We start from the raw sequence: 15660 nt of genomic DNA on the forward strand, positions 1-15660 counted from the left end.
GGCTGATGATTCCTGCACGTTACAGCGAAAAGCACTTTAATCTCTTGGACATTTAGTTAAACAAACAACTCATTTGTTTTGACCAACATCAGGTCAACCGGATCGACGTGGTCACGTAGGCATGTTGCTTAGAAACAAAAATTCAAAAATTATGTACTCAAATTCGTAATTAAAAGGTTGCATGTGCTTAAATACCAAAAAAAAAAGAGGAAAAAAACCCAAAAGTAAAAAAAAAAACAGCAGAGATAATCGTATTCGTGCCCAAGCCGTACGGCCAACGAACTGATGCACGAATCTTAAAGCAACGAAACCCCACTATAATACTCCCCATCTCCCCGAAAACCCCCTTCCAAAAAACCGCAAAATCTCACCGAATCTTTCGCCGTCTCCGAGGCTTGCACAACTCTTCTTCCTCATCTTCCGCCGCGGGCGGCGACGGCGGCGGCGGCGGCCATGGCGGCGGCGGAGCAGAGCGCGGAGCAGTTCAGGGGCCAGGCGAGGCTCCCGGGGTTCGCGGCGCCCCGGCGGTACGACCTGCGGCTCGTCCCCGACCTCGACGGGTGCGCCTTCACGGGATCTGTGGACGTCTCCGTCGACGTCACGGCGCCCACCAGGTTCCTCGTGCTCAACGCCGCCGAGCTCGAGGTCTCCCCCGGGGGCGTCCAGTTCAAGCCCCATGGCGCCGAGCAGGTAGATATAGATTCGCTTTGGTTTCTCCCTGGCGCTTTGGGTGGTGGCCGGCCGTGGGTTCGATCTACTCGCGTGAGGGTGGGGGGTTTGGGCGTGACAGGTATATGTTGTTTTCGGTGGATTAAGGGTTTGATCTCTCGAGTCGAAAAATTAGGGGGAAGTTGACATTTACTTCAGTTATCGGAACTTGTTAGGGCTTATGTTTTTTTTTCTACTAAAAATGTCTTTGGATATTTCGATCTTTTTATAGCCTTTATTGTAGGCCTCATGATCTTGCATCCTAAGGGTTTTAGATTTAGATAGGGGGTCGTTGCCGCAGTTGAAAGTGTCAGGAAATCGGGATGTGATTTAATTATTTAGAATACTCATAATAAGTAGAAGGCCTGTGCTTGTAATAGTTAGCTTCAATTTAAGGTTTGTGTTTCCATATCTTTAATTTGGTAGGTTGAGGTTAGAGCCAAAATAATGATGGCTAGGAAGTAGCGATCTTTATTTTTTTGGGCCGAGGATGGTTTTGCAAATAATATCCTAGCATTTTGTTATGTATTTTCTTCATAAGGATCGTTTTATCTTTTGCATTAGGAGCTGCACCCAGCGGAGGTTACCAATGTGCCAGAGGATGAGATCCTGATTATCCGCTTCAATGAGGTTCTTCCTGTAGGGGAGGGAACTTTAGTAATTGCATTCAAGGGAACTCTGAACGACAAGATGCATGGCTTCTACAGAAGGTACTCATTTTGTGGTGAAAAGGTTTACTTGTAAATATTTTGTCTCATGTACATAAACTCTGTAAATATCTTTTATTAAATCTTAATATACTGTGGGGGCCTCTCCTCCCTGGTTTAAAAAAGTTTATTTGTAAATTAATAAATATATATATGTAATGTATTGTGTTGTCTCTAGTGTGTATGAACTCAATGGGGAGAAGAAGAACATGGCGGTAACCCAGTTTGAACCTGCTGACGCAAGGCGTTGTTTTCCTTGTTGGGATGAGCCCTCTTTTAAGGTCTACACTTCCTTGCCTTTTTTTTTGACTCCTGGTATCTCAAGCTAGTACTATATGTGTTATTTTTATTTCTGCTTCATGGGGAATAAGTGTTTTGGGCCATGCATGGTGCTTACGTTCAATCTCACTCAGTGTGATGTCTAGTTGAGGACAAAACAAATTATGTCCCTAAATGGACATATTGTGCCACGTGGGCTTCAGTTCTTCTTGTTATCGCTTCATGGAGTCCATGGAATTTTTTTTGGTGCTATCTCATTTGTTATCCCCAAGTTTGATGGTTAGGATTTAAATTCGTTAGGGTTAGTTATGTATTTTCACTTTTTTTTTTACCTTCCATAGCTTTGGATGATATAAACTGAACAGTCACTCCACATGTTCGATTCATCCTTAAACTCTAGGGTATAGACTGATTACATGTTGCCTGATTTCATCTTTATATATGAGTTATGAGTAGACGAGTGTCTAGTGCCCATTGGATATAATGATATAGAGCAGGGCATGCATTGTTTGATTTTGTTGCTCATTTTCTGAACCTATGCCATATTTGTTTTCCTTCTGGAATCAAAATAGGTCTAGAATAACATCTGCAGTTCATCCTTTACCATACCAAAGAAAACTACATCCTGACTCTCTGCACCAACTGGTTAAAAGTGCATATGAAGAGGAGTTAAATATTAAGGGACTTTAGGTTAAACAGAAAATATAATGTGGGTTTAATCTCTCCTTCTTCGTTACAGGCTATATTCAAAATTACTCTAGAAGTTCCGTCTGAGACCGTTGCATTGTCAAACATGCCAGTGGTTGAAGAGAAGGTCAATGGCCTTATCAAAGCTGTCTATTTTCAAGAAACACCAATAATGTCAACATACCTAGTGGCTGTTATTGTTGGCATGTTCGACTATGTGGAAGCTTTCACCACTGATGGTACTGTAACTCTTTCATTATCTCACTATCACACCTATTTTAGCTTTCACCTTTTTGTGGCTCATGTCTTGAATTTAATTGGCCTTGTCTTTATTTTACTTTCAGGCACTAGGGTTCGTGTTTACACTCAAGTTGGCAAGAGTGCCCAGGGAAAGTTTGCACTAGAGGTTGCTGTGAAGACACTGGTCCTCTTCAAGGAGTAATTATCTGTTCCTCTGCCTTAGTATTGATTATTTGATTAGCAGAGTTATCTTGTGCAGTTATGCTGCTATTACAGTGCTCATTAGACATTGATTATTTTTGATACCAGTAGTATTGCTGAGGAATTTCTGGAACTTGTCGTTGCCAAATAAATGCCATTGAATGATACTTATATAGTCTGCCTCTCTCTCTCTCTCTCTCTCTCTCTCTCTCTCTCTCTACATATGCAAATCTGCAAACTTTAACTTCTGCAGGTTGACAGATATATTTCATTCTATTGGAAAACCTTTTTTCTATATCTATTAGAGTCAAATCAAATATTACATTATGAGCTATTTCTGGATGTTATGAGTTTTAGAAGAGGCATTCAAATGATGTATCATTTCATAGTTATATAATTTGAGGAACTGTTAAGACTTGAGACATATGCATCAACCCTTAATTGACTTACTGTCATAAATGATCCAGCTGATGACAATTCCTTTATGTTGCTAGGTATTTTGCTGTGCCATACCCACTCCCAAAAATGGACATGATTGCCATTCCTGATTTTGCCTCTGGAGCAATGGAGAACTATGGCTTGGTTACATATCGTGAAACAGCTTTGTTATTTGATGAGAAACACTCTGCAGCTGCGAATAAGCAAAGGGTAGGACACTATTTTAATTTTATTATTTTGATTATTTATGCTAAGATTGCAATATGATTCATGGTCACCATTACACATGATTTATCCACCCAATTTGATTTATCAGCTAAACAAATGTTGATCTGATGGTGTGACCAGAAATTTTTCTTATCAGCAAATTAATAACTGGATAGTACACCGATGGGTCCTTTGAGTCATCATTTAAAGATTTAATAATTTCTGATATTCATATCTGTTTTGGTTGTCATGTTTAATTGATACCATCCTTCTGTAAGATACGTAGCTAATCTCTTATTCCACTGTTCAGGTTGCAGTTGTGGTAGCCCATGAATTAGCTCACCAGTGGTTTGGAAATCTTGTGACGATGGAGTGGTGGACACACCTATGGCTTAACGAGGGTTTTGCGACATGGGTAAGAACAAAACAATCAAGAGTACAAATATATAGAAAATTTACATTTTTATGTTGCTCATTTGATTTTTTCCTTTTGCAGGTCTCCTACTTAGCTGCAGACAATTTCTTTCCTGAATGGAATGTTTGGACCCAATTTCTTGAGGAATCTACAACAGGTTTCAAGTTAGATGCCCTTGCAGGGTCACATCCAATTGAGGTAATGTTTGATATATAGCTGCATATTTCTAATAATAGGTTTGTTTTCATCTAACTGTTTTTTCAGTTTCATTTAAGTTTTCTTAAAAAGCACTTAAAAAATTTTACTATACTTTTGATGCCAGTGTTACCAAGATCTTTCATTGCAAACTTACACTAAGACTTACATCGCAAATTTATGTATGCTATTTTCAGGTCGACGTAAATCACGTTGATGAAATAGATGAAATATTTGATGCTATAAGCTACAGGAAAGGAGCTGCTGTTATTCGGATGCTGCAAAGCTATCTTGGGGCTGAAACTTTTCAGGTTTGTGATGCATGTACTAGTGTGCTGCCCCATGTAGTGCTACAGTTTTCAAATAAATACGTACTGTAAATTCTAATTTTACAAAACACCAAACGACTATCTTCAAATCTAAAACTAAACTGGCCAAGTAGGCATGTACATACATACATGTGTACATGGTTTAATATTTAAAAAGATCTTACAAATGATACACTCTTTGATTATATAACCACAGGATTAGCATAAACTCACTATAACTACCGCTGGTCCTCTTTTAAATTCTAGACCAGAGATGTTCCCTTTGTTATTTTGGAAAATACAAATGGATGGCAGAATGGTCGCTTTTTATATTTGTTTTTTTAAAGACTGTTTATCAGCCTGCATAAGCTTTTTATTAGGACCTTAATATTTGCAGTAGTATGTTACCTGAGGAATTAACTAGGCGCAGAATTAGTTATTACTAATAATATTCTTTGGAACACAAGTTTGCATGAGGTTTCATTTTTTGCTTCTCATTGGAAATAAGAAGTTTGTTTGTTCTTTTTGCTAGAAATCTCTGGCCGCATACATCGAAAAGTTCGCATATTCAAATGCCAAGACTGAGGACTTGTGGGCTGCCCTTGAAGAGGGGTCTGGTGAACCAGTGAAAACATTAATGCATTCATGGACAAAGCAGCAAGGGTACCCTGTTGTTAATGTGAAGCTCAAGGATGGAAAGCTAGAGATGGAGCAGGTAAGACTTTCCTTTCTTTTTTCACTATAAGGTGGACTTCCTTCCCTCTATCTAACCCTTTTTGCATCCTAAAAAAATATTATTGTTTCTATTTGGAGGATTTGTGATTAGCACCTGGTCTTATCTCTTGCAGACACAGTTCCTATCAAGCGGGGCTGAAGGAGTTGGGCAATGGGTGGTTCCCATCACACTGTGTTGCTGTTCGTACTCACGTCAAGAGAAGTTCCTTTTTAATGGAAAGCAAGAGGATTTTAATTTGTCAGGGCTTGTAGAATGTCAAAAGAAAGAAGACTTCTGGATTAAACTTAATGTCAATCAGACTGGCTTCTATAGAGTGAGCTATGATGAGGAACTTGCATCTCGACTTAGATATGCAATTGAAGCCAACAAACTGAGTGCAGCAGACAGATATGGTAAAGTTCTTACAGAAGCATCTTATAAGTGGATGTTACCCTGCCCAACTGTTCTTACAATATTATTGTTTGGTACAGGTGTACTTGATGACACATATGCCCTCTGTATGGCTGGCAAACAGAAGCTAGTCTCCTTATTGCATTTGATTGCTGCGTACAAGGATGAAACCGAGTATACTGTGCTCGCCCGTGTCATAGATGTATAGATCTTTCTACCCGACAAATGTTTTTGTTAGATTGATTCTGTTCTAAGCATTTCAATTCTTGGCTTGATAGACAAGTCTGAGCATTGTCGAGATGGTGGCTGTTGCTGCTCCTGAGGGGTTGGGCAAGCTGAAAAAGTTCCTGATTGACTTTCTTGAGCCATTTGCACAGTAAGTTCTGTATGATGCCATTCCATAGTGGAAGAATATTTTGTTCTACAACCTCCTAAACATTCAGGAATCCTTTGCAGGAGAATTGGTTGGGATGCTAAAAGCGGTGAGGGTCACTTGGATGCATTATTGAGAGGTACACTTTTAACTGCTCTGGCAGAACTTGGCCATGAAGCTACAATAAATGAAGCTGTACGCCGATTTAACATCTTTGTGGAAGATAGAGAAACACCACTACTCCCTCCAGATGTTCGAAAGGTTAGCATTGTAATTTACTGCACATTATGTTGGGGTTATTTGTTAATTTTATATCTCATTAACAGGAATAGTGTTATTTGTTAATTTTATATCTCATTAATGAAGTTGAGTTTGTTCATGAAACTTTGTAGGGTTGTTTATTTACATATTACCTACATGTGTGATTCTTTTTGAGATTTTTTGAAAATTTTATAAAAAAGTTTCCAAGTTTCTGCCTAAGATGTGGTTTCCACCATGTATTTTTCCCATTTGTATAGCTATGTAACTATGCGAACTATCTGCACTCAGATCTTCTTTTTAACCATCTTCCTGTTTTGTAGGCGGCATATGTTGCTTTGATGCAGACAGTGAACAAATCAAACAGAGCCGGCTATGAATCACTATTGAAGATCTATAAAGAAACTGATCTGAGCCAGGAAAAAGTCAGAATTTTAGGTTAGTCAAATATGCATTTAATATTTATTTTGACATAGGTGACATTGTCTGTCTGAAGTTGGGACTTGGGACCTTTTATAAGTTCTGTTCCTCCTTATGTAGGTTCTCTAGCATCTTGCCCTGATCCTGATGTTGTTCGTGATACACTGGACTTCATGCTGTCACCTGAGGTAAATACGGGAATCAGTAAACACCTTCACATTCTACATGATACAGCCAAAACTTTATCTCATGTGATAAGCATAACTCACAACATTTTATGAATGAACAGGTGAGGAATCAGGACTCTATATTTTTGCTTAGAGGAGTCGGTGCAGCGGGACATGAGGTGGCATGGACATGGTTGAAGGTGCTTACAAATATGTTATTTTCCTCGATTCGCCTTTCTACTTCCTGTTTCTTCTACTGACACCATGCTTCTTTATGGTTCAGGAAAAGTGGGACTACATTTCAGACACCTTCTCTGGAACTCTTCTCACCTATTTCGTTTCCACCACCGTCTCACCGGTACACAGTACACCTTATTTTCAACGTGCTCACATACACATGCCATTATCGTTACATTGTAAATTTTCCTGACTCGGTGTCGAAAATTGTTCCAGCTGCGCACCGATGAAATGGGCGACGACGCGGAGGAGTTCTTCAAGAGCAGGACGAAGGCCAACATCGCGAGGACGGTGAAGCAGAGCATCGAGAGAGTGAGGATCAATGCCAAATGGGTGGAGAGCACCAGGGCCGAGGCTAACCTGGGCAATGTCCTCAAGGAAATTTCTCACGACCACTGAGACGACCGATCTTTTCCTGCGCCGTTGTCTTAGCGTGTAAGATGCGTACTCTCCAGCAACAAGTTAGTAATAAGAACTTGGTGGGTTAGACGACCTGTTGCATGCCCCTGATACTTGCATCTATGGACCAGTTTCTCCAGGTTATGTCAGTTTGATAGATGCAATTGCAATTTGCATGGAGTATTTGATAGGGACATCCGGACATGAATTGCATGCAAATGTTGCCCTGGCAGTTCAACATTGCCAGAATCTGGGAAATTAATGAGCATCTTTCGTACACAATCGAGCATTCTTACGTCAAATATTAGGGCTACGAGGCCCTGACTGCAAATATAAAAAAGATACTCCCTCCATCCCATAATAATTTCACTTCTAATATTTTAAATCTATGCCATAAAAAGGCGTATTTTTAGGTTATGGTTTATTAGAGGTCGATCTCATTGAATTCACGCGTATAGTCCAATGGGAAAACAAATTTATCCGTGTCATTGGTAAAAGTGTACTTTGTTGGACTGATGGAGTATGATAAGTATTATGAAAGATATTAGCCGTTACTAAATTATATCCAGCAACAATAATGATTCTACTTCATCCGTTTCAAAATGTGGCTATTTATAGCACAGTTTCGTGTTCCAAAATAAAACTATTTCTCCATCTATCTCCTCATCTCAACCAATCATAACCATTCTTTTCCACCTATTTTCTCTTTTCAATCAATCACACATTTCCTCTAATACTCGTGCCAATCTTAAAAATGTCTACATTTTAGGACGAAGGAAGTACTCCTTCCGTCTCATTTTAAATGCAACTGTAAGTTTTCGCACATAATTTTGATCATTTGTCTTATTTGAAATTCTTTTTATAATTAATATTTTTGTTGTTTATGAGATGATAAAACATGAATAGTACTTTACTCGTGACTTATGGTATTTTTTTCAATTTTTTTTAAATAAGACGTACGATTAAAGTTGGACGCGGAAAACCATAGATGCACTTAAAATTGGACGGAGTAAGTATTTTTTTTTAGCATCCTACTCCCTAGCTAACTAGTACTAGAACTAGTACTACTACTCAGGGCAAGTGCTATGGTAGATGTGACTACCATCTCTAAATTTATCTATTTTATTCACCCATGAACTAAGAGACAACCCATACAATCAATGCATCACCTGTAGTACACAAATACCAATATCTCTGATACTTTCACATCTTTCTTAAAATTTGTGTGGAGGTTACCACTTAATTTAGGGTGATATTTAACTATTTGCTTATAGTACTTGCCCTCAGTTCTTGAATATTAGCTACCTCTATTCTAAAATACAAATATGGAAGTTTTATAAAATATTAGCTATCTCTATCCCAAAATAAAGAATATAGTGACTTGTTAGTTTGTTATATTTTTCCATTGTAATGTACTACCTCCGTCTCAAAATAAGTGTAGCCGTGGAAATCCGTGTCCAACATTTAACTATTTGTTTTATTTAAAAAATTTATAAAAAGGTTTTAAAAAATAGTCACATAAAGTATTATTCATATTTTATCGTCTAGGGCCTATTTAGATTGTAGCCAAAATAAACCTTACCAAATTTTGACAAGATGACAATATTGCTAAAATTTTAGCATGATTTCTTATGTATTTACTAAATTTGGCAACAAACTAAACGTATATATTTTATTTAACTTTATAAAAAAAGATGGTATGATTGAAAATGACATGTAAGTGAACATGCCTCTAATAACAATAAAAATAATAATCATAAAAAAAAATTAAATAAGACGGGACGGAGGGTGTATGAGCTACTTCTATCCCAAATACAGAGACGGAGGACGGGGAGAGGCGAGCAACGAGCGGGCGGCGACGGGGGACGACGGGGCGGAGAGAGGAGGAGGAGGCGACGGCGCAGAGGATTCTCCGGCGCCGCCCGCCCTCCCGCACGCTCGCAGCTCGCAGCTCGTGGCGCCGTCCTCCCCCCGTCGCTGCCCGCCGCCCGCCGCTATACCATCCCATTCTTGCCGCCCGGGAAGACACTCAGCCCAATCCCATGCGCCTGTACAGTTGTGCGGGAGGAGCAAGGGCCAAGAGCACGGCACCTGCCCCTCGGCATCGGACACGCTGGCCTCCTCACTGCTCTCTCCTTCTTGTGCTTGTGCAGGCAGGAGGTGATTGAACAAAACCGCAACCGCCCCCTTGTGCTCTTCTACTGATTTTGCTTCTGCACTTGTTTGTTTCAGTCTTGATTTTGGTGATGTACAATATACTATGCCTATGACCCTCATTGCAGTCTGTATATAATAGGATAAGATGCACAAATCAGAACAGGATGGTTTTATTTTTTTTAGTACAGGATTTAGAATTTATAACTGTAAATGTTCTGAAGCCAGATTTCATCAAAATGGTAGGAATATATTATTGGTCCTCTTGATTGTCAGCCTCTTGTAAGTTGCGACTTGCCTTTTCTAGTGTATAAACTTTTTTAGCACTCCTTATAGCATGTTCTGAACAATCCCTCTATTAACGATCTCTTGTTTTTATGAACATGTTTGGAGCCCTTGTTATATAATTCTTGATTTCTGTAATCTCTGAGTTTCTTAGTAAATTTATGTTCAGGCGGAGGCTATGTCCAATTACTCCCTTTTGTGTGAATACTATTGGGCTAGGCCCCCAGAAGCTGGGTGTATTTTTAAGAGGATTGTATGGTGAGTAGATAAGGGCCAGTTAAAATTATGTTCTCCTTGTTGTTCAAAGGTATTTGTGTTTTTTAAATCTGATCTTCAACGTTTCTGCATAGGCTACATTTGCTGCAAGCTAGAGAGAGCTATTGTGCGTCGGATTGGGAGCTCACATGCCATCAGGAAACTAGATTTCTGTTTAACTTGTGTCCCATGGTTAGATAAATGCATGCGCCAAGTTTAGTAATGACAAAGTGCTTCCATCTTGCTAAAAATAGTGAAATAAAATTAATCGAAAAACTTTGGCACTGCCTACCCAAACTGACTCTTTAATTTGATCTTGGTACATGAGTTCAATTTTGGTGCCAACAAATTGACTTGTTTTTCCATGAACCCATGCATTTAATTGATGATACTTACAAGTTGTCATTTTACGAGTGAGAATTGTTTGAACAGGTATGATAATCATAGGAGGTCCCATCAAAGAAAAGTTTTTTTTTTTCGAATGTGGTATTTACATTCTGTTGCAACACACAAGTACTTGGCTAGTCATAGAAGCAAACCAAAAGTTTTCTCTGGCGATGACAAAGATGCGCAAAACATGATCTGAGAACCAAAGGCTGCTCATCACCCACTTGGCATCTTGGGCATGTCACATTACATACAGAAATGCATTGCCTTAATCTTTCCTTTACATGGTTTAATTTTCTCCTCTTAATCATCTACATGCTAATGATTAATCACCCAAACTATGTTGCGCCATTAAGTAACATCATCAGCTCAGCTGCAGTCCACACAGAGCGAAGGCAGCAGCAGCAGTGCCTTTTAATCATCTATACATTGCAGCTGCAGGTGCAGCAGCCATGGAGGATGGAGGCAGCAGAGACTCTGATCATGGCGTGGAGACGTCGTCGCCGCCGAAGCTGTAGGGAGCGGAGCTGGAGCAGGTGGTGCTGGTGCTGCTGACCTTGGAGGCGTCGTACTCCTGGCTGAGGCAGCGCAGCCGGTTGAGCTCCGGCAAGATCTCCTTCCCGAGGTCCGGCCGGTCCTTCTTCCTCAGCTCGGCGCACCGCAGCGCCAGCTTGGCGAACACCAAGGCCTCCTCCACCGGCCAGTCGGTCACCATCGGGTCGAGCACCTCCTGGAAGGTCCCCCTCTCGATGGCGCTCTCGACGTGGTGGGTGAGCCCCATGGGCGACCTCGCCGTGATGATCTGCAGCAGCAGGATCCCCAGCGAGTAGATGTCGGACATGGTGGTCAGCATCCCGGTCTGCTGGTACTCCGGGTCGATGTAGCAGAAGGTGCCCGCCGTCGAGGTCATCCGGTACTGCGTGGCCTCGGCGGCGGCAGCGGACTGCGGGACGAGGCGGGCGAGGCCGACGTCGCTGATCTTGCTGACGAAGTTGTGGTCGAGGAGGATGTTGGCCGGCTTCAGGTCGCGGTGGACCAGCGGCTCGGGCTTCGCCTGGTGGAGGAAGAGGAGGCCGGTGGCGATGTCGGCGGCGATGCGGAACCGGATGTTCCAGGGGATCGGCAGCGTCTTCCCCCGCCGGCACAGCCGGTCCTCCAGGCTGCCGTAGTCCATGTACTCGTACACCAGGCACCCGTACTCCGGGCATGCTCCCAGCAGCAGCACCATGTTTGGATGCCTCATGCAGCTAAGCACTTCTATCTGAACAACAAAATAAATAAATTACAACTTATTCATCACCATGCAGTTTATTAATTACTCCCTCTGTTTCAGATTATGAGTCGTTTTGACTTTGGTTAAAGTCAAACTGTTGTAAGTTTGACTAATTTATTAGTCTATAATTAGTTCTATTAAATCTATAATTGAATATATTTTTATAATATATTTGTCTTGGGTTGAAAATATTATTATTAATTTTCTGTAAATTTGGTCAAACTTGAAGCAGTTTGACTTTGACCAAAGTCAAAACGACTTATAATATGAAACGGAGGGAGTAATTAGCTTGATCATGACATGACTATCTTTTGCATAATTGACATCATATATTTGATCTGCCCAAAAAAAAGAAGAAGAAACTCTCACTACATGCAGTTTATGAGCTTGGTTATAACTATCGTTTGCATAATTGACATGCAGATAATTTAGATATTTGAATGGTAAATATGGGTAGGAAGATAAAATGTCTTCAAAAACATATGATTGAAATAATGATGTTCTGAACTAACTCATTGTCAGATCATTAAATCCTTCAAAAACAAAAAAGAGAAAATTTGCTTCCTGATGGTGAGAGAAAATATTGCATTCAGTTTTAGTTTGGTTGTACTAATATGTTAACTCAAAACAACCCTGAATATACTGAAAAGATGAAGAATTTACTAGATACTCCTATATTAGATTTACCTCTTGCTGAAACTGTTTCCTCCCTTGTGATGCATCTGGCCTTAAGATTTTAATGGCGACATTAGTATGATCCATGACAGCTTTATACACCGGCCCATATCCACCTTCCCCTATCTTGAGTGCCTTGTCAAACTTATGGGTGGCAGCTTCAATGTCATCAATGGAATACCTCCTGTACCTTAAATCAGTGTTGTTCATTGCTTCTGTTGCTCTCTTCCTCTCCTCGGCTTCGCGCTTCGCCTTCCACTCTGCTCTCAGTCTCTTCTGAGCCTCCAGCTCTGCAATTCTCTGTGCAGCCTCTGCTGCTTCCAGTGCGGCTCTGCACTTTGCCTTCTCCATTTGGACCAGAGCAAGGGCTTCCTCTTCAGCATTCCTGAGTTCTTGGTACTTCTTGGACTCTTCCATCTTCATCTGGTGCATCTGAGCAGCCTGCTGATTTGATCATTATTCACTATTGTTTCAAAATATTTCAGATAATAGTTGAAATTTACAGCGACATAGAAGTGGGCAGACCTTCTGTTTAGCATCAATTGCTTCCTTGCATGCGGAGTTGTACATTTCCATTGTCTGCTTCAGCTCTAGTCTCAGCCGTCTCATTTCCGTTTCGACATCCTTCTGAATTTCAAACGACACAAAAATAAGAGTTGATCAAAGTCCAATACTCTAAAAGATTCCAGATCACCAAGATTTTGATCAACTGCAGCAAAACTGATGTTGCCGGTGTGCTTGCTTACCCCAGCTGAGCTTAGGCTTTCGATGGACATTGATGCGGAAAGCGAAAGCTCCAAAGAATCGCCGAAGTCCATCGATGGCAACTCCAAGCTCAAAGGAAAATCAACATCATCTGAAAAGGAGCTACGGGTTACCGAGGGCCTTGGAGGAGCTATGAAGTCGATATAGTCGTCGAAATCCTTTGGGGGTGCTGATCTAGCTCCAGAGAGAGGCCTTTCCCTGGTTGGAGCTTTTGCAAAGCCAGATAGTCGGTCCACCGATGGTCTGTTTGCCTTTGGAGATGATTGATTGGAAATCTTCTTCCAGTCTCCTCTTGATCTGTTCAGCAAACCCGGAACATGATTTCGTATTATGTTAGCAAGTTCAGAAGGTAAACCGAGTGACATGACTGATAAACATATCTATATCTACTTATTTGCATACAGGTGTTTAGATTTTAGAATCTGATTACTTCAAACCATTTTGCAATGTAATTATTGAGTGAAGCGATTATTCCTTATCGACAAACTTACCTCGGATATCCATCAGATTCTATGCTTGACTGTGAGTACTGTTTGGGAGGGAGAGTGGTAAAGGGTGCTGGGGCTTTGGCTGCCTTGACTTGGATTGCCTTCCCTTTGTGGATGACATGCACTGTGCAGTAATCAGGCACCATCTTCATCAAGCATGTTGGCACATCAGGATTTCTGAACTTTCTGCAGGACACGAGGTTCATGACTGTGTTCAGTTATTACAGGTTATCAAGGGATTGGGGAATGGTGCACAGCACAGCCATGGAGGAATGAACAGTCATGCACCTGATGAATGTGTTCCTCGTCGACGCCCCGACGACGATGTCGGTGATGGCGTTGCTAGTGGCATACTCGACTATTGCTTTGGAGATGTCACTGCCATCCAAGATCACTTCCTTCAATTGCATCTGCAGTTTGCAATGTAAGTATTTCTTGAGCTTATTTTGTTCCATTTGATTTTGTTATTGTCATCTTATTCTAGTAGTGAAAAAAAAACATGTATCTGATAAGATAGTAGTATATATATTGGGGCAATTATATATTCTATTGGCACTCACCCCTTTACGAGCACAATAGCCTCTGTATGAGATGAACATCTGTTGCATCTCTGCATCCGCTCCTGCTTCAGCTGCAGCATGAAGAAATTTGTTGATGAAATTAAATAAACCAGGGTAAATTGGAGAAAAATACATAAATTAGCTACCGGAATCTAACAAACTATATGCAGAATTTTGAAAGAATGCGTATTATCGACAAAATCATGCCCATTTTGTCGTGTCTGAATTTTCCATCTTCCTACAAACTTCCATTGCATGATGGCAAAATGCGTAATATTAGCTAACCCATGAAATCCAAACAACTACATGCATTTCAAATAAAATGTGCATTGTCGACAAAATCATGCCCATTTTGTTGTCTCTGAATTCTTCATCTTCCTGCAAACTTTCACTGCATGATGGCACAATGCAAACCATGCACATTCTCTTCCACATCCAATTATTGCATCTCTCCAATTCGACCAAGAAAAAAAGTAGTGTTTTTTTCCTCTCACTGATATCTCTTGCATTGCAAGATTAGCTTTGGTTCATGCAGATTCATGGAGCATTACCATTTTGCTGTGGCTTGACATGGACGAGCTGGAGAACGCTGCCCCTGGCGAGGAGCCGGTCCACCGCCCACTTGACCGCCTGCTGGCTGTTCTTGTCCCGGTCGACGGCGACCACCGTGGAGCTGTCCCTGGCCTCGCTGTCCCCGCCGCCGTGCGAAGACGCCGAGGAGGAGAAGGCCGACAGGTACATGCTCCCCGCACCTCGCCGGCAAAAAGATCGTCGGAGTCGGAGAAGGAGAGGAAGAGACAAAAAAAAAAAAAAGGATTCTTTTGCTTCTCCTCCTCTCCCTCTTCTTCCCTCTTCTTCCCTCTCCTCCGGTTTTTTGATCAAGCCAACCAAAAACTGCAGGAGGTTTCGCTGTTTTTTTTTCTTCATTTTTTTTGGGGCCAAATTTAGGTGCTGCAGCGTTGTTAATGGCCGTTGGCTTACTTATGTTTTTGTGGCTCTTGTGTCCCCACTTGTCATTGACTGCAGGTGTTGCTCTCTGATCTATTTTTGCATGTCCTTGTGTGCATCCTAGTTGAAACACGGATGATATATACAGTCTTGCATTTTTTTTAAAAGGGAGTGTAGTTTACAATGTACAAAACCCCTACAAATTTGATAAATCATACTACGTAATTTTGATCTAAAAAACCATAATGGTTTTTTTTCCTTTGTCAGAAAGACTGGTCTGAACTTGAAAAATGTAACTATGAAATGCCACTTACCCCTTCTTTTTATAAAGCTAATACCCACTAAACACTTAAAACTCAATATGTAAGCATAATATTTATTAGCACTTGTAAAACCTATATGCAAGCATAATATTTATTAGCACTTGTAAAACCTATATGCAAGAATGCCACATCGACCCATTAAACACAAAAAGCTCAACATGTAAACATATAGTAATTGTATC

The 15660-nt window shown here is 40.8% G+C and overlaps 2 protein-coding genes and 2 long non-coding RNA genes across 6 annotated transcripts; 3 read left to right on the forward strand and 1 right to left on the reverse strand.

The window, feature by feature from the left end:
• The first annotated feature begins 351 nt into the window (after positions 1-351).
• On the forward strand, positions 352-7667 carry LOC4328737 (aminopeptidase M1-A-like). Its single transcript, NM_001409863.1, has 19 exons — positions 352-690; positions 1273-1418; positions 1594-1696; positions 2434-2620; positions 2726-2819; positions 3317-3470; positions 3778-3882; positions 3964-4080; positions 4275-4388; positions 4918-5100; positions 5234-5513; positions 5592-5713; positions 5790-5887; positions 5968-6145; positions 6466-6580; positions 6683-6750; positions 6852-6929; positions 7013-7087; positions 7183-7667. The coding sequence occupies exons 1-19, from the start codon at positions 454-456 to the stop codon at positions 7363-7365; spliced, it is 2637 nt and encodes an 878-aa protein (NP_001396792.1). The 5' UTR covers positions 352-453; the 3' UTR covers positions 7366-7667.
• Positions 7668-9164: 1497 nt separating this feature from the next.
• Positions 9165-11745, forward strand: LOC9267010 (uncharacterized). Of its 3 annotated transcripts, none has more exons than XR_010739266.1 (4): positions 9165-9525; positions 9974-10062; positions 10155-10251; positions 10882-11745. It is a non-coding gene; the product is annotated as an uncharacterized lncRNA (long non-coding RNA). The 3 variants fall into 3 exon arrangements; XR_010739268.1 differs by having other exon boundaries at positions 10888-11745; XR_010739267.1 differs by lacking the exon at positions 10155-10251.
• LOC4328739 (U-box domain-containing protein 35) lies at positions 10638-15134 on the reverse strand. The gene is made up of 8 exons (XM_066307373.1): positions 14759-15134; positions 14208-14278; positions 13936-14057; positions 13651-13833; positions 13141-13456; positions 12920-13021; positions 12407-12835; positions 10638-11707 (listed from the first exon to the last, which is right to left on the reverse strand). Exons 1-8 carry the CDS (start codon positions 15132-15134, stop codon positions 10928-10930), a joined length of 2379 nt encoding a protein of 792 aa, XP_066163470.1. The 3' UTR covers positions 10638-10927.
• Positions 13936-15273, forward strand: LOC136355136 (uncharacterized). Its single transcript, XR_010739269.1, has 2 exons — positions 13936-14071; positions 14723-15273. It is a non-coding gene; the product is annotated as an uncharacterized lncRNA (long non-coding RNA).
• Positions 15274-15660: the final 387 nt, after the last annotated feature.

The sequence above is a fragment of the Oryza sativa genome, chromosome 2 (genome assembly GCF_034140825.1).
Source record: "Oryza sativa Japonica Group chromosome 2, ASM3414082v1".
Classification (NCBI taxonomy): Eukaryota; Viridiplantae; Streptophyta; class Magnoliopsida; order Poales; family Poaceae; genus Oryza; species Oryza sativa.

Bases quoted from the DNA above. Each gene is read 5' to 3' on its own strand.
- LOC4328737 (NM_001409863.1), top strand. From the start codon at position 454: ATGGCGGCGGCGGAGCAGAGCGCGGAGCAGTTCAGGGGCCAGGCGAGG. The intron at 2,820-3,316 runs GTAATTATCTGT...TTATGTTGCTAG, and splicing joins ACACTGGTCCTCTTCAAGGA to GTATTTTGCTGTGCCATACC. The intron at 6,581-6,682 runs GTTAGTCAAATA...CTCCTTATGTAG, and splicing joins GGAAAAAGTCAGAATTTTAG to GTTCTCTAGCATCTTGCCCT.
- LOC4328739 (XM_066307373.1), bottom strand. From the start codon at position 15,134: ATGAAGAAAAAAAAACAGCGAAACCTCCTGCAGTTTTTGGTTGGCTTG. The intron at 14,058-14,207 runs GTGAGTGCCAAT...TGCAAACTGCAG, and splicing joins GCTATTGTGCTCGTAAAGGG to ATGCAATTGAAGGAAGTGAT. The intron at 13,834-13,935 runs GTGCATGACTGT...CGTGTCCTGCAG, and splicing joins ACGAGGAACACATTCATCAG to AAAGTTCAGAAATCCTGATG.